The 22791-nt window shown below is 45.8% G+C and overlaps 1 protein-coding gene across 2 annotated transcripts in view; it reads right to left on the reverse strand.

Moving 5' to 3' along the window:
• The window catches only part of gnptab (N-acetylglucosamine-1-phosphate transferase subunits alpha and beta), a 139241-nt gene that overhangs the window by 43347 nt on the left and 73103 nt on the right, over window positions 1-22791 (reverse strand). For both annotated transcript variants that reach the window (XM_038780170.1, XM_038780171.1), the window contains one exon: window positions 15110-15295. In XM_038780170.1, the coding sequence (XP_038636098.1) occupies window positions 15110-15295 (186 nt within the window). The remainder of the gene's footprint in view (window positions 1-15109; window positions 15296-22791) is intronic.

Consider the following 22791-nt stretch of genomic DNA (forward strand, 5'->3'; position numbering starts at 1 on the left):
TTTTGCAATGTGCTAGGTCATGAGAGCAAAATCAATACATAAACGGCTTTGCATTCAATATTAAAATCTTGCTTCAGTATGACTATCTATTTACTAAATGCAACACAACTTCAATAAAATAAAAGCAAAGTACTTCTGGAATCTGAAATAAAAAAAACTGCTGGCAAAACTAAGCAGGTCTGGCAGCATCTGTGGAGAGCGAAACAGAGTTAATGTTATGAGACCTATTACTTTTCTTCAGAACTCCAAAATAGAGCTCCGAAGAGACATATTGGACTCAAAACGTTGGGCGCAATTTTCTGAAAAAACGGCCAAGTGTCATTTTCAGTGCAAAACTCGGAGCAAATTCCGGCAGCACGATCAGGAGTGCAATCTTTAGGTACTTTGTAAACTTTATTTTTATCCACATGTAAAATGCCATGTCTGAGAGCAGTCATTTGAGCACTTCAATCAAGGGAGGGCGCTGAGTTTAAACGGCTCCACACCAGTGACTCATTCAAACCAGGAGGATGGCCACTAGAAGACCAGCTCCCAAATTCTTGGAGGGTGCCCTGACTGGTGCTGTGGAGAATAGGTGAACAACTATTTACCCCAATGTTTGCAGGAGGCCCTCCGGCAAGGTTGTCAATTCTGCCTGTAAGGCGGTGGCAGCAGCTTCACCAAGAGGACAGGGGCTCAATGTAGAAAATGAATGCCCTACTGTCTCCGCTTGGCATATGACCAAAATGTCAAATTGAACCCACAGGCTGTCACCTCAAAGGTCCCCAGCACCCAATCTCCCAGCATCATCCCAAACCCCCATTGGCATCAATCAGAATCCCTGTCTGCTTAAGCGCAGTGCCCACGTGGCAATTGTCTGACCTGCCGAGAGAGAGATCGAAACCTTTCAAACAGAGGGGGCCGTGGAGCTCGTAGGGAAGGACCAGGAGTGGGCCCACACAGAGAGCAAGGTTGGCCTGCGACAGAAAAGTGGCACCTTCGTCCAAACCCTTGACCTGTCCCTGCATTAAAACCATGTTTGTTGTCTTGCAGGAACAAGCACCCTTGACAGCACCTCGGAGATGATCTCAGATGAGGACATGGATGACAAAAGATAGGTAGGTTAGGTGGATTGACCATGCTAACTTTTTCTCTTAGTGTCCAAAGATGTGTAAGTTGGCCATGATGAATGAGTGTAGTTTCAGGGATGTGGCTCTAGGGAGAGCACACTTTTGGATGGTCAGTGCAGACTTGATGGGCCAAGTATCCTCCTTCTGCACTGTAGGGATTCTATGGATGACATGTCACAGCTATCACCCACGCCATCCACCACTGCAGACAAACCTCGGTGGGAAAACGTAGCAGAAAATTCTGGGTCACTATCTGGTGAGCCCCAAACAAATTCTGAACCATCAGGTGGAGACAGGCATTTCCCAGGGGTCAGATAGTAGGAGGTCTGCTGGATCCCAGGACTCAGCTGTGTCCCAACCAGATGCCTTGTCTCTGGACAGGTTCGTCCCTCAGCTGCTAACGCAAAAGTCAGGAATATCAGGAGGGGTTGACAACGGCATTCCTGCGACTGCAAGACCGAATGAAGGCCTTCGGGCGCAAGTGTTCCACACTGCAAATGTGGCACCCACTGTGAAAAGCCTCGTGCAAGATGTCAGAGCCATGACTGACAAATTCCAAAACATGGCTCAGCCCAAGGGCCATTGCGGAGGAGTTTGACAAAAAGACATTGGGGCCTCCAGATTGGCAGGGCCAGATGCTGAGCCTTTCAAGCTCACTCCAGCTGCCCCTCTGTTCCATAGCATAACCCAGGGGCCCATGCACAGCCGGAGGGAGGAATAAGTGCAGGAGCATATCCCAGGACCTTCCAGCTAGTGGCTCAGAGTGATATCTTCTGATTCTCCCTTCCTGATACGGTCACTTCCCAGAGACAGTGGGCAGACATCAATCTCACTCAAACAGGGCCTTTCAGGTCCAGATCATCCAGAGTATTTCTGCAAATGGCATCTCAGGCAACAGGGCCTGGAAGGCAGCAGGCTCCACTTCTGATGTGCATCCTGGGAATATACCTAGATGTAGTGGGAGGGCATCCAAGATGAAGGGGTTTTCATGGCAGAGTCAGCCCGGGTGAAATTAGGCACAGTTATGGGTCAAAATTAATTGTCACTAAGCCGCAAGTCACCATATTAAAACTGCTTGTAATTCACAATCTTAAGGCCTCACTCTTTGAGCCTCCTTCCACTCGGATAGGTCTTCACCCCACCTGGACATAACTTTTTCCACATTCCCTCAATGTAAGGCTAACAGTTAGATCTACTCACACGGTGAGTAATGGACATCCTGGAAGGACACTGCCATTAAGCAATGAACCCTGGACCCCAACTCCTTATCCCCCTCTAGAGCAACGGGCCAAATGGATGGGGTCCCGACCCCAACTTGTACATCAGCCAGAGTTAGCGTGCTGGCTGCATACATACAGGAGTCAGACATCTGCAAAAGCGGAGGAGCATCAGAACTTTCTTCATTGAGTCGTCATCACCCACCCGCATTGACACACTAAGGGCCCCCATGCCAGCATCTTGATGAGGTAGTTTTGAAGTGGACCCCCCTTGGTCACGGAGGTATTCACAAAGATCTTGGGGGGTGGTGGGGGTGGATTGTAGAGTTGTCGGACAGCATGCTGGTATTATTGTGCAAACCAGTACGCAATTATGGCATCTCTGATGCTCCTGGTCATGCAAACCCTCGCCCCTACCTGTTCTCCATCGTCTGGTTGATCTGAAGTCTCTTCCTCCAGGACTTCCTCCTCATCAGAGGACACGACATTCCACTTCTCTTGATCTTCTTCGAGACATCGCCCAGCTGCTGTGCTAAGTTATGGAGGGCATAACATACCATGAAGATGTGGGAGACCCTCTGTGACTGTCTTGAAGAGCTCCACTAGACCTATCAAGTCATTTTCAGTGCGTAAGCACATTTTCAGCAGCCAGATGCACCGCTCTATCACAGTCTGGGTGGCACTGTAAGCATTGTTGTACTGGGACACTGATTCACTCTCAGGCCTTCGCACAGGTATCATCACCCAAGACATCAGAGGGTATCTCTGGCTTCCAACAAGCCATCCTTGCAGCCTGGGATGACCTCGAATGCAGTGGCATAGTGGTATTGTCTGGAAGTCCAGGCAATGCTCTGGAAACTGGGGACTGGAGTTTAATTCCTATCATGGCAGATGGTGAAATTTGAATGCAACAAGAATCTGGAATTAAGAGTCTAGTGATGACCATCAAACCATTGTCGATCATCATAAACCCCATCTGGTTCACTAATGTCAAAAAGGAAGGACCTTACTTGGTCTGATCCACATGCCACTCCAGATCGACAGCAATGTCAGTACATGCCACTCCAGATTCACAGCAAAGGGCAGCACGGTAGCACAGTGCTTAGCACAGTTGGTTCACAGCTCCAGGGTCCCAGGTTCGATTAACGGCTTGGGTCACTGTCTATGCGGAGACTGCACGTTCTCCCCATGTCTGCGTGGGTTTCCTCCAGATGCTCCGGTTTTATCTCACAGTTCAAAGATGTGCAGGTTAGGTGGATTTGCCATGCTAGATTGCCCTTAGTGTCCAAAAAAGATTAGGTGGGCTTACTGGGTTATGGAGATAGGGTGAAGGCGTGGGCTTAGATAGGGTGCTCTTTCCAAGGGCCGGTGCAGACTCAATGGGCCGGTTGGCCCCCTTCTGCACTGTAAATTCTATGATTCTATGAATGTGGTTGACTCTTAAATTCCTGCTGGGATGCGCAATAAATGTTCGTCCAGCCAGGGACTCCCACTTCCCATGAACGAATCAAAAAACAAAATCCCACATATTTGAAAATGCCCAAGAACGAAACTATCATGCACGCATTCCAGCGATAGTAATGAATCCCGCAGCCCTCTCACACTGATGGACCTGGTTTAGGGTGAAATTAATATAATCAGAGGCAGACTTCCGGTGACAGCGGGCGGGAGGTAGCCCGGTAGGGGTTTTAACGCCCGGTCTCAGGGGCAACGGAGGCTGAAAAAGCTGTATGAAGGCACAGGGAGGAGAAATGACAAGCTTGGGAAAAAAACGGCTGTGAAAAAGGGGTTAATGGAAGTCCGTCAGTGAGTGGAAAAGTCAGCGCAGGAACTGTAAGGAAAGTGGAGGCTGGAGCACCAGGAGAGGCCGCATCGTTCGCAGCAGAAGAAATGACTAAAGTGATAGTTGTGGAACTTGAAAAACAGTTCACAAAGCACATGGAAGCGATGAAGGAAATGGGGGCGGTATTGAAAGTGCTGGTGGAGGAGGTGAATGCCCTGGTGAGGACGGCGGTATCAAGCGCAGCAGCGGAGGTGTGGAGCAAGGTGAAACACCGAAAGAAGTGAAAGAGGCATTATCGCAGCACAGTGATCAACTCACCTTGATGGGGAAGGGGTTGCGGAAGGTGACAGAGACCAACAAGGATCTGGGAGCCAAAATGGAAGACCTGGAAAACAGATCCAGGCGGCAGAATCGGAGGATCGTGGATCTACCCGAAGGGGTGGAAGGCCAGAGGCCGACGGACTATTTGGCCACGATGTTGGCGGAGCTATTGGGGGAGGGGGACGATCACTCGCGATATGAACTGGATCGGTCTCATAGGTTGTGGAGGCCTATACCAAAGATGAGTGAGCCGCCAAGAGTAGTAACTCTGTTTCCGTAGGTACAGCGTGAAGGAGAAGGTCCTGTGCTGGGCAAAGCAGAAGCGGGTGGTACAGTGGGCTGAAGCTGGTATATGCATACACCAGGACTTTACGGTGGAGCTGGCGAGGAGGCAGGCTGTCTTCAGCCGGGTGAAGAGAGCACTGTACATGAGCAAGGTGCAGTGTGGCATAGTATATCCTGCTAAGTTGAGGGTGACCTACAAATCAAAGGACTTTTATTTTGGGACAGCGGAAGCGGCAGAGGAGTTTGTGAAGGTAGAAGGACTGTGGCAGAATTGAGAAATGGAACTGAGAGTGGGTCGTGTACCGATGTAGCCTCATATAACTTTATTTTTTCACTGCGTGTTGGTGTATGTATTAAATGAGTCGCCGCTGTATATTTGGACAAGGGAAGAGTTGGGACTTTCATTTGCAATGATGGTTCTTTGGGGCTTGGGTGTATATGCTGGGTTGTGCTAAAGGGGATTTCTTGGTTTTCCTGGGACCGGGCAAGTGGAAGGAGACCCGGGCGGGGGCCTCCATGCTGGCCGGTTTAAGCCAGCCAATGAACAGGAGTGAGGTGGGGGGAGAGGCTGCAGCCATTGGAGCCTGGTAGAACAGGTTTCAGTAAATCTAGCCGGGATGAAAAGTTGGGGGAAGGAACCGTGGTTGGGGGAAGGAGTTTACAAGAGGAAGTGGAGGGGAGGAGTCTGGGAGGGAGAGTGGGGGAGTGTCTACAATTCATGGGTGCCATTCACGGTACTCTTTCGGGGATTGGATGCCATTGAATATTTGGGGGGGGTTTGGGGTATATATGTCAACGGTGACCAGGGGCGATTCTGGATTCCTTTTTCTTTTTTCCTCCTTGGGAGGTTTAGTTTTATTTGATGCTTTTATTGCCAGGTGGGTTGTTGTTTGGGGGGTTGGTGGGAGGATGGGATCGTTGTTGTTGGTCGGGGGATTGACATTGCATTCGTTACCATTTACTGTTTGTTGGTGGGTGTAAATTCTAAAGAAAATGTGAAAATGGAGAATAAAAATATTTTTGAAAAAAATATATAATCAGAGGCCCTGTCATAGAGTTTGTCCTTGACATCATGTATCTATGTGTGGGCAAATGCTTGTGATATGCCACAAAGGTCCCCCGCTGAGCCATGGAATGATCCCGTGGCATAGTAGAGGCCGTCCTTGGCCTTTGTGGCCATAGGGAGGGGGTGCCCTCCTCCTCCGACAGGCACCAAGTTTGAAAGAAGGTCGCACTGTCTCCCTTCTTCCGTCTGTGAGGCAGAGTTTCCTGTGGCACATGTCATCAGGCAGCTCCATGAAGGACACCAATGTCCTGTAAACTTTGTCTCCTTAGACTTCACTTTTGAGCACCTTGTTTGGACTGAAATGCTGCCAGCCAGTGAGCCTGCCCTGTGTCCTCACAGCCTCCTGGCACTGGGTTCTCCCTGGGTGCGGAGTCTGTGCACTGCCAGCGCTGTGATGAGTAGGATCATCAGCTCCGTTGGCTCCATAATAAGCTCTCTCAGAACTCAGAGGGATAAGAGACACACAATCAGATTGGATCCATCCAGTTGTGTTCAGATTTTCCTAACTCTTCTTGTCATCTTGGTACTGGAATTAGTCATTCCTAAACCTTCTATTGCAGTCAACGCTCACTCAAATGTCTGATGACCTTCAATCATCATCGCTTTACTGGCCCCGGTCAATTGTCTCACCCCTTCAGAGTTGTCTATGACCTTGCATCTGGTTGTTCGCTCCCTTAATACTTACATCACAGGAGCTTCTTTTTTTTAAAAATCATTTAAAGTGCCCAATCTTTTTTTTTCCAATTAAGGGCCAATTTAGCATGGTCAATCCATCTACCTTGTACATCTTTGGGGTGTGGGGATGAGACCCACGCAGACACAGTGAGAATGTGCAAACTCCACACGGACAGTGACCTGGGGCTGGCATCGAACCCAGGTTCTTGGTGCGGTGAGGCATCAATGCAAACCACTGTGCTGCCCCATCAAAGGAACCTCTGCCAGGTTGATTCAATGGTCGACCATCCCTCACATTGTTCGGTCAGCTGGATGCCTTTGCCTACATTGAGGGCTATAGCTTCCTCTATGGCAGGCCCAGGATTCCAGATATTGTACGCTCACATCCTCTCTTGATCCTTTGCACCCACACTATGAACCTTGAAAAACGTGTTTGGCAGCCGACATTGTTCAGGCTTAACTCATGATGGCCAATTAGTTTGATGAGCATGCAATGTTAGAGGGCACAATTAATCTATGTAGCTGAGATTGACTACACTAATACACGCCATTCATAATCAAGCTGTCATCCCAAAATCTCAATTCGGTCTTGCCTTTGTACAAGGTGCCTGGGCAGCCACTGCTAATTTAAGTGCTTGCCAACCAGCCCAGCACTACTCCTGGGTTGTGAACACTTTCTAAAACAGACAGGCTGAAGGCTTCAGGACAACACATTAGCTGCGACCTCCAACTTGGGTGGTGGAGCCCTCTCACCCCAACATCTACCTTCCTCCCATCTCACCACATCCTTGCACCTGCCCCCTCCACAGCTGGCCAACAAATACGGTCCCTTGTACACTGGTTCTAGGTGGAGCCAGTGGTGGTCACCTCCTGCTTCCCTCTCAGAGGTCATGGCGTTTTAAAAAGTATTGAATTGCGTCTGCATGACCACGCTGGTGAACGGGAAACTTCAATGAAGTCTGAAGGAGCGACTGACTATAACCTGATTAATGGACTGAAATGGTTTCAAATTAATTCAAATCAGGTTCTCACCTTTCCGGGAGCTGATGTGGTCATCAGGAAGGGCTCAGGAACAACGCGATGGGAAATCCTGCCATTTGGGAGTTTCTCCCAAATTCCCTCTTTGGTTTATTATCTTGCATATCTCGCCCTGGTCTATTCCGTAAATTGAAACAACTTTTCTACCTCTAAAGATCCCGATCAGGCCATCTATCATTCGTCCCCCTTTTTGAAAAGAGAAATCCCAGCATTATCTCTTTTTTTGATAGATATAACTTCAGTTCTGGTATCATTCATGGAGATGCAACATATATCTAACATGCTTCCATTGGTCAGAGATCAGAACAGGACTCGATGTGTGTTTCAGTCAAGGGTCTACTTAAATTTGACAAAACTTCTGCTTTTCAATTCTATATCCAAAAATAAACCCCATTGGCTATGTCTGTTTTTTTGGTCTTAACAAGCATACCGTTGGCATTTTGCACTGTAACTTCATTGCAGCGTTAATGCAAGACTACTTGTGACAATAAAGATTTTTTTTTTTTTAAAGGGTGGCATGGTAGCAGTGGTTAGCACTGTTGCTTCACAGCGCCAGGGTCCCAGGTTCAATTCCTGGCTTGTGTCACTGTCTGCGCAGAGTCTGCACACTTTCTCTATATCTGAGTGTGTTTCCTCCTGGTGCTTCGATTTGCTCCCGAAAGACGTGCTGTTAGGTAATTTGGACACTCTAAATTCTTCCTCCGTGTACCCGAACAGGTGCTGAAATGTGGCGACTAGGGACTTTTCACAGTAATTTCATTGCAGTGTTAATATAAGCCTACTTGTGACAATGAAGATTATTATTATTTTAGTGATCTGTTTCTCAATGGCACTTCAACACTTTCCAAGCAAACCTCCCAGCAAAATGTATCACTTTACACTTATCTACACTCTCCAAGTTTATTAATGTCTTCCTCTATTTTGTTGAAATACAGCTCTGCAACTACCTCCCCAATTTGGTCTCATCAACAATGCTTGTAGAAAATTACTTTCCAACACTACCAGTCTGAGTAACTACTTTTAACTCTGATCCTGCTTCTACTCATCCTTTGACTCCACATGTTCATCACAGCATAAGAAACGAGGAGGAACCTCGTCCACAATTTAATAAGGTTGTGGCTGATCAATTCCATCTACTCAAATTAACCCAGAACACTTGATTGTTAAAGATCTATTGATCTATCTTGAAGATACTCAATGGCTGAAGATACATAACTGACTCTGGGATACAGAATTCTAAGGCTCACAATCCTTTGAGAGAAAAGTTTACTTCATCTCATTCCTAAATGGCCATCCTCGTATTGAGGCTGTAAACCCCAAACTTTAGACTCCCCAACCAAGGGAAACATCCTCCCAGTATCCACCCTGTCACGCCCCTTAAGAATTTTTTATGTTTCAATAAGGCCGCCTCATTCATCTAAATTGTAGGGAATGTAGGCCTAGTCAATTCAGTTTTACCTCATAAGACAATCCCCTCATCCCTGCAATCTGTCTCGTGAAACTTTGTCTCATTCCCTTAATGAAAGTATACCCTTCCTGAGGTAATGTGACAAAACTGCACATAGTATTGGAGGTGTGGTCTCACCAAAGCCCTATACAATTGAAGTATGATTTCTTTACTCTCCTACTCTGACCCATTTGCAAAAAGACTAACATACAAAAAGTTTTCCAATTGCTTGCTGCACCTGTATGTTGATTTTGTGATTTGTGTACAAGGACATGCAAGTTGATTTGAATACTGACATTTTCCAATTTCTCACTATTTAAAACGTATTCTATTTTTATGAAGTGAACAATTCCATATATCCTTACATTATATTCCAGTTGCCACAAACTTGACACACCTTAACCTAACTGAATGGTTTGCATCCTCACAGGTTACATTCCCAACTAATTTTGTATTGCCATCAAATATATTCGGTCTCCTCATACAAGTCATTGATACTGACTGTAAATAGCCGAGGGCCAAGCACTGATTCTTGTGGTAGCCTGCAAGTTATAGACTGGAATCTGAAAATGACCCATTTATTCCTACTCTGTTTTTCAATCCTGCTCATTATTCAATCCTCTTACTATGCTACCATATTACTCCCAATCACAAGCCCCAGTTTTAGAACATAGAACATTACAGCGCAGTACAGGCCCTTCGGTCCTCGATGTTGCGCCAACCTGTGAAACCATTCTAAAGCCCATCTACACTATTCCCTTATCATCCATACAACACTTCAAACATTCAAAAATCCAATTATAGTACAATCACTGATTCTTCATATCTGCCAGTTACAACCACAAAAAATCCTAAAGATTTGGCAAATACAATTTCATAAATGCATGTTGACTCCGCCTAATGAAACTGATTCTTTTTTTTTCTTAAATATTTTTTATTGATTTTGCATTCAATTGTAACAACATTTCTAGGAACGTCTCACAAAAAGCAAAAGGAATCTACGAAATGGGAATACGAAAGAAACATAAACAAAAATAAACAGGTGCGCGTATAAAGGTAACACCGCCCCCTCCCCCCCCTCCCCCGGTGATTGGCAACCACAACCGTACTGTATTAATTATGTACAAGTTGCCTCCTGGTATAAAATACACCAGGGACTTTTTGCCACTTGGTTGTGCCTTGGTTTTGCTGTCATTGCACCCATTTGCTTCCTTGCTGTTGGTTCCCTCTGGTTCCTCTGCTCTGCTTATCCCATATTCTGGTTGGTGTCTCTCTCCTCCTCTTCTCCTATCCTCCCGTACCCTCTGCCCCCTCCTTGTCTTTTTCCATCATCAGTTCCTTACCCATTCCGCTGCCAGCTCTTTGATCCACCCCGGTACTCTTTCCGCGTTAGCTGTTCAGTGGTAGAATAAGAGGTTCGGAAGGGCCAAGCTCCCCATATTGTTCCTTCTCCATGGGGCACTGTTGCGGATCCTAAGGTTCTTCCCTCTCCCCACTCAAACACCATGATTAATTTGTCTATTTTGGTGAAGGAGGCCTTGGGGGTGAAGATCAGGAAGTGGAACCTCGGCAGCACGTTCATTTTTAGTCTGCATTCTCCCTGCCAGGAAAAGTGGGAGCGAGTCCCACCTCCGCAGGTCCCTCTTTAACTGCTCCAACAGATTTGCTTGACCCTCTGTGACTACCTCTGGCACGCAACTCTTCAGTCGCCTCACCAGGACTTTGGAGTCCGTGTTTAGGAGTGAGATGGGTCGGTATGAACTGCACTCCATTGGGTCTTTGTCTTTTTTAGGGATCAGTGATATAGAGGCCTGTGCCAGTGTGAGCAGCTGGATTCTCTCGAGAGTCATTGAATATCTCCCACAGGTGTGGAGCCAGTGCTGCTGCAAATGTTTTATAGACATCCACCAGGAATCCATCTGGACCCAGTGCCTTCCCCGACTGCATGGAGTTGATATATAGATACACAGAAGATAGGAGCAGGACATCTTTTGACCCCTTGAGCCTGCTCCGCCACTCATCACGATCATGGCTGATCATCCAACTCAATAGCCTAATCCTACTTTCTCCCTATAGCCTTTGATCCCATTCTCCCCAATTGCCATATTCAGCCGCCTCTTGAATATATTCAAAGTTTTCGCATCAACTACTACCTGTGGTAATGAATTCCACAGGCTCATCACTCTTGATGCGTTCCCATGACTTCCCCAGTTCTAGTCATGCTTCCAGTTCCTGCCCCGTTTCCTCCTCCACAGCTGGTCCAGCCAATTGAGAAACCGACTGGTCATTTGAGTCGTCATCAGGCAGCTCGGTGGTATACAGCTCCCGATAAAAGGTCGCAAGGCCTTATTGATCTTATCTGGGGCTGTGACTAGCTTACCATTCCTGTCCTTCACCAGTGATATCTCCCTCGTAGCTGTCTGCTTCCTCAGCTGGTAAGCCAGCAGGCAGCTGGCCTCATCTCAGTGTTCATAAAAGTGCCTGGCAGAGTTGGTATACTGCTTTCCCGGTAGAGAACAGTTCAAATTCCAGTTGTAGCTTTTTTCTCTCCACCAGTAGTTCCACAAACAGGGGCCATGAAGTATTGCCGATCTACTTACAACATGGAGTCAATCTGCTGTTGCCTAACCGCCCGCTCCTTATTATCCTATTATTTCCTCTTAGTCACCGCCTTCAGTGTCTCCCAGAATGTGGAAGGTAGACCTCCCCATTCTGGTTGCAGGACATGTATCAGTCGATGGCCTGTGTCGTTCTTTCGCAGAACGCCTTGTCGACAAGGAGGGCTGTGTCCAGCCTCCATGGGGAACGCTGGGCTCGGCCCATCTCCAAATCCATCCTTGTTGTGTGGAGTGCGGTCCGATATTCCTATTGCAGAATATTCTGTCCCTACTATCCCTGGAAGTAATGACTTACCCACTACAAAAAAGGCAACACGAGAGCATACTTTGTGAACTCGGGTGGTTATACCCTCAAAGGGCCACTCCCCTCATCTGCTCCATAAAAGCGTTCAGTTCCCTTGCCATCGTCAATTGTTTCCCTGATTTGGACATCCTTGAGTCCCGTACACAGTTGAAGTCTTGCCCATTGATGAGTTGGTGGTATTCTAGGTCGGGGATTTCTGCCATTTTTTTCTAATGAAGTCTGCGTCATCCCAGTTAAGAGCATATATTCACTAGTACTACCGGTGCCCCTTCCAGGACACCGCTGACCACTGCATACCCCCCCCACCCCGTGTCCGTTGCCGTATTTGTCGCTAAACAGCTATCCTTTTACCAAACAACATGGCCACTCCTTGCCCTCATACCGAACCAAGCTTGGTAGGTCTGTCCAATCCAGCGCTTTCTTACCCTCAGTCAGTCCTTCTCTCTCAGGTGCATCTCTTGGAGGAAGACTATGTCGGCCCACAGGTTTTGTAGATGGGTGAAGACTCTAGATCTTTTCACTGGCCTTAGAGTCCCATGACGATCCAAGTGACTATTCTAATGGGGGAGTTTCTGTCCATCCCCTCCCTCCTTGCAGGGTCAGCCACATTTACCACACGGACATGCCCCTGCATGCTCGTGTTGCCCTTTGTTTCTGGGCCATCCAAGGTGGCCACAGTTGTCTTCTTTGTCCCAGTAGTCTCCACGTGCAATCTGTTGTAACAAGCATTCTACCCCTCCTTCCCCTTTCCAAGTCGTGCAAATGTTCAGTCCAGAAAATGGAAGATTACAATTAATAGTTCTTAGATATCCATTACTGCTGTCTTCCCAGCCTGTTTTTCTGGATAAACACGTCATCCTCTGGTGTGTTAAAATATGGTTCTTTCTTGCCATAGATTACCCAGTGTCTCGTCAGGTACAGCATTCCAAACTGCACCTTATTTCTGAATAAAGTTGCCTTGGCCCCATTAAACTCAGCCCGGCGCCTGGCCAGGTCGGCCACAATATATTGGCAAATGCAGATTGTGTCCCCCTTCTCATCAACACGACCATGTGCTCCTCGCCCAGCTCAGCACCTTCTCTTTGTCTTGGAACTTCGCTATGATCACACCCGGTGGTTCTTCTGCTTTGGGCTTTTGCTGGAGCGACCTGTGGGTTCGGACTACCTCTGGAGATTTGGCGAAGCCATCCCCTTTGACCAGCTTCCCAAGCATCTACGCGACGTACTCCCATTGGGTTCCTGCCCTCAGGTAACCAGACAATTCTTAGATTCTGGAGCCGGGACCAGTGCTCCTGGTCTTCCACCTTCCCCTTCAATACTCTCTGGGTTGTTACCAACCTTACCACCTCCGATGCGATCTGTTCGTTCTGGTCGGTGGCCGCTTTCTCCAGGTCCTGCACTGTCGCCTCCTGGGTCTCCAGTCTCCGCTACACTCTTTCCAGTGCTTCTTTGAAGGGGGCCAAAGTAATTTCTATGGCCGTCCTCTTAGCCGACATAATGTTCTCCTTAATGGAGTCCCTGTGCTTCTGGAGTTCTGTTGAAAGAAGCTCCATCCAGTGTTCTGTCGGTGGGTGGGCTGGCGTTCGCGATCCTGCTCGGTCCGCCATGTTCTGCTCCGCTTCGTTCTTTGTCTCTATTCGCTTCAAGGTCTGGATCGTCCTCTCCTGGCTTTCACTCTTGCTATTTTTCTGGCTCCATAGCTGGTTTTGAAGGCATTTCCTCGGATGGTAGCTGGTTTAGGGTGCGGGCGGGGTTTTCTTTTTGTTATTTTAGTATCTGATTTACGGGTTAAAAGAGCCTAAATCGAAGTTACCAAGGGGGAGCCACTTTCATGAGACTGCTCAGCACATCGCCACCACTGGAAGTCTCATGAAAATGATTTTCTATGTGCCCTGTTAATAGGCCCTGATAATAGATTTTAACATTTTTCCTTGCTATTGGGGTCAGATTAACTGGCCATTTTATCACCACTTTATCTTCCTCAGTTCTCAAAAAGCAGGGTTATGTTTGCCACCTTCCAATCCATGAGACTCATTATAAAATCCAGGGAATTCTAGAAGATCAAAACCAATGCATCCACTATCTCTGTAGCTATTTCAAAATCCTATGATGCAGGCCATCAGGTCCAGGAGATTTGTCAACATTTGGTGCCATTAATTTCTCAATTCGTACTAACTTAAAGTTCCTCAATCTTTATGACCCATGATGCCTCATTGCATTTGTGCCGGAAGATGTTTTGACCCTTAGTCATGAATTTACTATGCAGTACTTTTTAAAAGCTTATTTGGAAATCCAAAAATATTATGCCTACTGAATTCCCCCTGTTCACCCTTTCTATTGCTTCAAATACGAGATTGCGCAAGCTTGACCATCCGTTTTTAAATCAGTGCTGACAATTCTTGATTATACTGTCAGTTTCCAGTTGTTTTTCTATTATACCTTTGAATCTTAATTCAAAAACAATTAGCTTTGCATTCATTTATCTCCCTTACTAACAGCACTGTGGGTGTACATGTACCATATGAACTGTAGTTCTTCAAAAGGTGGCTCACCACCTTCTCAAGTGTCAGTGATGGGTAACGAATGCTTGCCAATTCAGCAATGCTCGCATCCCATAAAATAATTCTATAAATTAGAAGCTTGCTATGTGCAAATTGGTTCCCTGCATAACAGTGATTGTACTTTTGAAGTAATTCCTTGGCTGATGATGTGATGAAATATAAATGTAGATTTTTCTATAAAGTTAACTCATCCTTACAAATACACATCCACAAAATTACCCACATGGTGCCTTTTGCTGGTTTAAAAAAGAAAGGTTCAACAGAGCATCTGATGTTTAATTTCTTGATAATTCCAAAAGCAAACCCACTGAATCTGTCAGCTATCATCAGAACTGCCAGGTAGAGGGAAAATGCACTTAGCACATCCTGATTATCCTGTCCTTTCTCAAACAGATTACATCATGGTTGTGGCACTGGTTCATTGCTTCCTGTTCAAAGTGCAACAAATGTGGAGTAAGAAGCATCACACTGGTAATATAAACAAAGTATATGCAAGAATATTATTTGGATGTTATACAACGCTCACATCAGAAGTATCAAATATGATTCAGGGGATATTTGCAGGTCATATTAAGATGGGGCTTTGTACAAAGTGAAAATCTGACTTCAACTAACTAACGTGCAACAATCTAGGTTCATATTAAAACAGACAAAATGTGGAAAAGAAATTGGAGCTCATGCTTACCTTCACCACAATCACCAGCGTCAAACCCACATGCTAGGACATTACAAGCTTGATCACAAAACTTATCAGCTAGCCAGGAGTTGGCACAACCTTGGTTGCAATATGTTATTCCAGGGAGCCCTCCCGGAAACTGCCAGGCCTGCACATTCCCTCCAGCTCCACCGCCACGGTTACCTGCAATATTACCTGTAATTATATCAAACATATTTAGTCATCTATTTACCACTAAAAGTAACAGTTCAACAAAAGCTTACATTTAGATGACACCTGAAATTTAATTTTAAAAATCCCAAAGTGCTTCACAGAAGTGTGATCAAACAACCATGTTACATAATTAAACATAACCCACATCCCTTGAAAGAAGAAAAAAGGTCGATGACCTTTCAACAGAATTGGAAAAAATTAGAGATGGCGGTTTTGAGAAAGGTATGGATGGGACATGGACAGAAGAAAGGTCATTGATAAGGGGGAAGACAGGACAGACTGGAGGATAAAAGGGAATACTGGTGTGACAAGAAAGGAAACAAAAAAGTAAAATATACACTTACTGATGTGCTGTTGTCTGAAAGTCAAAATAGGAGAAAAACGAAAACATGCAAAGAAAAACAAAAAATAAAACTGGGAATAGAGTTTTTGGTCTGAAATTGTTGAACTCCTCATTGAGTTCGAAGGTTTTAAAGTGCCTAATCGAAAGATGAGGTATTATTCCTCAGACTTACTGGAACAGTGCAGCAGACCAAAGACAGAGATGCCTGCGTGAGAGCAAGGTAGAGAATTAAAATGACAGGCAACCAGAAGCTCAGGGCTGCACTTGCACAACTGGACGGAGGTCTTCTGCAAAGTGGTCATCCAGTCTGTATTTGATCTCTCCAATGTAGAGGCCATCATATTGCAGTGAAGGCAGTACACTTAATTGAAAGTACGCATAATTTGCTGCTTCATCTCGGACCTTGGCTAGTGAGGAGAGGAGGTATTACATCTCCTGCTTTTTCATGACAAGTTGCAGTGGAAACAGAGGGTGACAGAGATCACCTGCAGGATTCACCGTAGGCAGGATCCTGCGCCCTGCCAGCAGCGCACCCATGCCCGCAAGGTTTCTTGATGGCGTGGGGGTGGCCCACAATGGGAAACCCCATTTGCCGGCTGCGGGAATGGAGAATCCCGCGTCGGCGGGGGCATGCCGTGCCGGAAAACGTGGCTGGCAGGACAGAGAAGCCTGCCCCTCTGTAGAAATCAACTATTTCCCAATACACCTGATAGGTAAAAGACAGCTATTAAGCCCCAGTTTTACCCATTTAGGATTTCAACACTCATAACCTCAGGTCATCTCAAAACATACAGTTTACAAAACAGCATAATTCACTTTACTAAGTTCCATTATTCTAGCAAGACAGTACAACATAAAAACAACAGAAACACAAAAGAACCTGATACATGCAAAAGCAGTAGAGATTAAAACAAACACTTTAACTGAACTAATGAATACATTTTTCAAGACAGTGTCCAAGGACAGGGCAGGCTCCATAGCAACAGCATAGCAACGACACAGTAACATGAAGGCTCTACTGTTATAACAGTTAAGTCAGCAAAAGACCAGTTCAAGCTGGTCACGATAACAGCACAATATCGCATTCCTTAACATACACAAGTATGTAAACACCAAACAATTAAAACTAATGGTGCAAATTAAAGATGGACGGTTTGCCGTCAAATCAGATGTGTTTGAGTCTAACCCAAAGCAATTAGGATTATATTGGGGTGTAATTAGATGGCTAAAGACAGATATGATACAACATATCTGTGAAGTTTTGGTTGGCAATTTTTAGCTGGATTTCTTTCTCTCTCTCGTGAATCATCTATACTTTGATTTCATAAAACTTACAGTGCAGAAGACGACCATTCGGCCCATCGAGTCTGCACCAGCTCTTGGAAAGAGCACCCTATCCAAGCCCACACCTCCACCCTATCCCCTAACCCAGTAACCCCACCCAACACTAAGGGCAATTTTGGACACTAAGGGCAATTTAGCATGGATAATCCACCGCAACCTGCACATCTTTGGACCGCTGGAGGAAACCGGAGCACCCGGAGGAAACCCATGCAGACACGGGGAGAACGCGCAGACCCCACACAGACAGCGACCCAATCTGGGAATCGAATCCTGAACTATTCACTGTCTCCCTGTCTTCATATTTCATTTTCAGACTTTTGACTTCTAAAGTTATTGCGAGCTGTTTGCCTAAGCAAGAAAATCATTTGTGATACTTTGAAAGTTTTCAAATGTTTACGAATTGCCTTTTAAATGACTTTCAATTGTAATCAAAAGACGACAAATAAAACAATTCTTATTTGCACCTGAGTTTTCACTTCAATTTCTACTGAGTTCTATTAATCGCAAAGTGCTACTAAAACCGCATGGGTAGATCTATCACCCTCATGTTTCTCCGTCAACAAGAATGTTTGCACATACACCCAGTGTTTTCAAATCTGTTAGAATCCATATAGATAAATCCATAACTAATTGTTTCGTCCTTTTTAATGAAATAATAGTTTTTCACAATTGGGTGTTTTTGAGGCTAATTCTGTGTTAAATATGTTATACTTAGATCTATTCAATGAAGGAAAATTCTGCTATTTGGACAGCTGTACTGGTCATCATCATGTGGTACTATTCTGATTCTGTGTACATGGAACGTTTCTGTTGATGAATGCCTAACAAACTCTAATTCTACTCCTTTAAAGCCTGCAACAGGTTTTTGGCATTAATCATTTAAATCCCGAGAGCCCATGACTAATAATATTTTCTATTACATTTGTCAAATTCTACTTTAAAGCACAAATGACAAAATTACAATGGTGCTTATGCTGGAAAGAATTATTAGTGCTCTACACATTAAAATAATATTGGTAGTTAGATTAACAAATGAAAAAAGTTAGAACTCAAGCTAATTTGTGAACAGCACTGCCACGTTTCGTCAAGTCTGAGGCAAGGACAGGACAGGACGGTGGTGCAGTGGTTAGCACTGCTGTCTCATGGCGCCGAGGTCCCAGGTTTGATCCCGGCTCTAGGTCACCGTCAGTGTGAAGTTTGCACATACACCCAGTGTTTGCGTGGTATTGGCCCCACAACCCAAAGATGTGCAGGGTAGATGGATTGGCCATACTAAATTTTCTCTTAATTGGAAAAAATTAATTGGGTACTCTAAATTTATTTTTAAAAAAGACTGAGGCGAGGCACAACACAACATTGTGCAACTGAGCCATGGTTCCGAACACATTTGACCGGTTAACATTAATGGATATTGAAAAAGGTGGGAACTTTTACTTCACAGCATGTTTCTGTAGCCCAGCCTCAGTAACTTCAAAAGATGAACCCCAAGATGAATAGGGAGAGAGAGCAATTAAACACGTGGCTACAGGGATGGTGCAGGCGGGAGGGATTCAGATTTCTGGATAACTGGGGCTCTTTCTGGGGAAGGTGGGACCTCTATAGACAGGATGGTCTACATCTGAACCTGAGGGGCACCAATATCCTGGGGGGGGAGATTTGTTAGTGCTCTTTGGGGGGGGTTTAAACTAATTCAGCAGGGGCATGGGAACCTGGATTGTAGTTTTGGGGTACAGGGGATTGAGAGTATAGAGGTCAGGAGCACAGATTTGACTTCGCAGGAGGGTGCCAGTGTTCAGGTAGGTGATTTGAAATGTGTCTACTTCAATGCCAGGAGTATACGAAATAAGGTAGGGGAACTGGCAGCATGGGTTGGTACCTGGGACTTCGATGTTGTGGCCATTTCAGAGACATGGATAGAGCAGGGACAGGAATGGTTGTTGCAGGTTCCGGGGTTTAGGTGTTTTAGTAAGCTCAGAGAAGGGGGCAAAAGAGGGGGAGGTGTGGCGCTGCTAGTCAAGGACAGTATTACGGTGGCGGAAAGGATGCTAGATGGGGACTCTTCTTCTGAGGTAGTATGGGCTGAGGTTAGAAACAGGAAAGGAGAGGTCACCCTGTTGGGAGTTTTCTATAGGCCACCTAATAGTTCTAGGGATGTAGAGGAAAGGATGGCGAAGATAATTCTGGAAAAGAGCAAAAGTAACAGGGTAGTTGTTATGGGAGACTTTAACTTTCCAAATATTGACTGGAAAAGATATAGTTAGAGTACATTAGATGGGTCATTCTTTGTACAATGTGTGCAGGAGGGTTTCCTGACACAATATGTTGACAGGCCAACAAGAGGCGAGGCCACATTGGATTTGGTTTTGGGTAATGAACCAGGCCAGGTGTTAGACCTGGAGGTAGGTGAGCACTTTGGAAACTGTGACCACAATTCGGTGACCTTTACGTTAGTGATGGTAAAGGGATAAGTATACCCCGCAGGGCAAGAGTTATAGCTGGGGAAGGGCAATTATGATGCCATTAGACATGACTTAGGATGTGTTGGTTGGAGAAGTAGGCTGCAAGGGTTGGGCACACTGGATATGTGGAGCTTGTTCAAGGAACAGCTATTGCATGTTCTTGATAAGTACGTACCAGTCAGGCAGGGAGGAAAGGGTCGAGCGAGGGAACTGTGGTTTACCAAAGAAGTGGAATCTCTTGTTAAGAGGAAGAAGGAGGCCTATGTGAAGATGAGGCATGAAGTTTCAGTTGGGGCGTTTGATAGTTACAAGGAAGCGAGGAAGGATCTAAAGAGAGCTGAGACGAGCAAGGAGGGGACATGAGAAGTCTTTGGCAGGTAGGATCAAGGAAAACCCAAAAGCTTTCTATAGGTATGTCAGGAATAAAAGAATGACTAGGGTAAGAGTAGGGCCAGTCAAGGACAGTGGTGGGAAGTTGTGTGTGGAGGCTGAGGAGATAAGCGAGATACTAAATGAATACTTTTCGTCAGTATTCACTCAAGAAAAAGATAATATTGTGGAGGAGAATGCTGAGACCCAGGCTATTAGAATAGATGGCATTGAGGTGCGTAGGGAAGAAGTGTTGGCAATTCTGGACAAGGTGAAAATAGATAAGTCCCCGGGGCCGGATGGGATTTATCCTAGGATTCTCTGGGAAGCCAGGGAAGAGATTGCTGAGCCTTTGGCTTTGATTTTTAGGTCATCATTGGCTACAGGAATAGTGCCAGAGGACTGGAGGATAGCAAATGTGGTCCCTTTGTTCAAGAAGGGGAGTAGAGATAACCCCGGTAACTATAGGCCGGTGAGCCTAACGTCTGTGGTGGGTAAGGTCTTGGAGAGGATTATAAAAGATACGATTTATAATCATCTAGATAGGAATAATATGATTAGGGATAGTCAGCATGGTTTTGTGAAGGGTAGGTCATGCCTCACAAACCTTATCGAGTTCTTTGAGAAGGTGACTGAACAGGTAGACGAGGGTAGAGCAGTTGATGTGGTGTATATGGATTTCAGTAAAGCGTTTGATAAGGTTCCCCACGGTCGGCTATTGCAGAAAATACGGAGGCTGGGGATTGAGGGTGATTTAGAGATGTGGATCAGAAATTGGCTAGTTGAAAGAAAACAGAGAGTGGTAGTTGATGGGAAATGTTCAGAATGGAGTTCAGTTACGAGTGGCGTACCACAAGGATCTGTTCTGGGGCCGTTGCTGTTTGTCATTTTTATAAATGACCTAGAGGAGGGCGCAGAAGGATGGGTGAGTAAATTTGCAGACGACACTAAAGTCGGTGGAGTTGTAGACAGTGCGGAAGGATGTTGCAGGTTACAGAGGGACATAGATAAGCTGCAGAGCTGGGCTGAGAGTTGGCAAATGGCGTTTAATGTGGAGAAGTGTGAGGTGATTCACTTTGGAAAGAATACCAGGAATGCGGAATATTTGGCTAATGGTAAAATTCTTGGTAGTGTGGATGAGCAGAGGGATCTCGGTGTCCATGTCCATAGATCCCTGAAAGTTGCCACCCAGGTTGATAGGGTTGTGAAGAAGGCCTATGGTGTGTTGGCCTTTATTGGTAGAGGGATTGAGTTCCGGAGCCATGAGGTCATGTTGCAGTTGTACAAAACTCTAGTACGGCCGCATTTGGAGTATTGCGTACAGTTCTGGTCGCCTCATTATAGGAAGGACGTGGAAGCCTTGGAACGGGTGCAGAGGAGATTTACCAGGATGTTGCCTGGTATGGAGGGAAAATCTTATGAGGAAAGGTTGATGGACTTGAGGTTGTTTTCGTTAGAGAGAGGAAGGTTAAGAGGTGACTTAATAGAGGCATACAAAATGATCAGAGGGTTAGATAGGGTGGACAGCGAGAGCCTTCTCCCGCGGATGGAGGTGGCTAGCACGAGGGGACATAGCCTTAAATTGAGGGGTAATAGATATAGGACAGAGGTCAGAGGTGAGTATTTTACGCAAAGAGTGGTGAGGCCGTGGAATGCCCTACCTGCAACAGTAGTGAACTCGCCAACATTGAGGGCATTTAAAAATTTATTGGATAAGCATATGGATGATAAGGGCATAGTGTAGGTTAGATGGCCTTTAGTTTTTTTCCATGTCGGTGCAACATCGAGGGCCGAAGGGCCTGTACTGCGCTGTATCGTTCTATGTTCTATAACCAGGGGAAAAGGCCATTATTGAAACATGGAACTTTTAAATTTAAAAACACTTATGGAAAATAATCATTCCATTGCACTTCTTTCAACTAGCCAGACACTTCGGGATGATTTCCTCCATCCCGCCCACAGTGAGTTTGGTGGCAGGCAAGCAAGAATCTAGCAGGAGCTGAACTACTAGCGTGAAAACACATTGCAATTCACCCAATGGCGGTTGGTTTTTCCACTACCCTGTGGCATAAACGCCATATGCATTTATTTGCATCTCATGAATGCTCATTAAAACAACTGCTCACTGGTATCACCCCATGACTTAATAATAATCCCTACAGTGCACCAACTTTGCCAGACACAGGGAGGGAGGAGGATCCATAAGTGTCTGCGTAGGTTTCCTCCGGGTGCCCCAGTTTCCTCCCACAGTTCAAAGCTTTGTGGGTTCAGTGGACTGGCCATGCTAAATTACCTCTTTATGTGCTGGTTAGGCTATGAGGTTACGGGGATAGGGCAGGATGGATGGGGGAGTGTAAATGGGTAACTCATTAAAATGGGTCAATGCAGACTCAATGGGCCGAATGGCCTTCTTCCACACTGTAGGGATTCTATGATTCAAAGAAAAATTTACCTGGGCAGGGTAAGTGGATTGGCCAAACTAAATTCTCCCATAATTGGAATTTTGAATTTTAAAAAAATGTTTATAAACCACAGGTGCTACCATTCCATCAACGTGCAACTACCGTGTGACCATCACAAGCACATCCTGTACGTGTGCGCACAGTACCCTGGGAGTTGGCATGACTCCTACACCCTCAACTACTCCCAGATGTCTGGGTTTTGAGGGGACAGGTCTACAGGTTTGGCAGCCGGGGGATAAGGACTATTCACTTAAACATTGGCTGAGGGCACCGCTGTGAAACTCGTGATGAGGAGAGGTACAATGCTGTTCACAGCTCCATAGGCTCTCTCAAAGTGGACAAGACTTCTGAAGATGTGCCTCATCTACTTGGACCGCTCAGGTGGTTCTCTGCAATATTTACGGGAGAGGGTTTCCCACACAATTGCAGTATCCTTCACAATCTGGCCATGCAAATAGGTGAGAACTTGTCAGAGGCTGAACTAAAAAAGGATGAGAGCTC

The sequence above is a fragment of the Scyliorhinus canicula genome, chromosome 20 (assembly GCF_902713615.1).
Source record: "Scyliorhinus canicula chromosome 20, sScyCan1.1, whole genome shotgun sequence".
Lineage (NCBI taxonomy): Eukaryota > Metazoa > Chordata > Chondrichthyes > Carcharhiniformes > Scyliorhinidae > Scyliorhinus > Scyliorhinus canicula.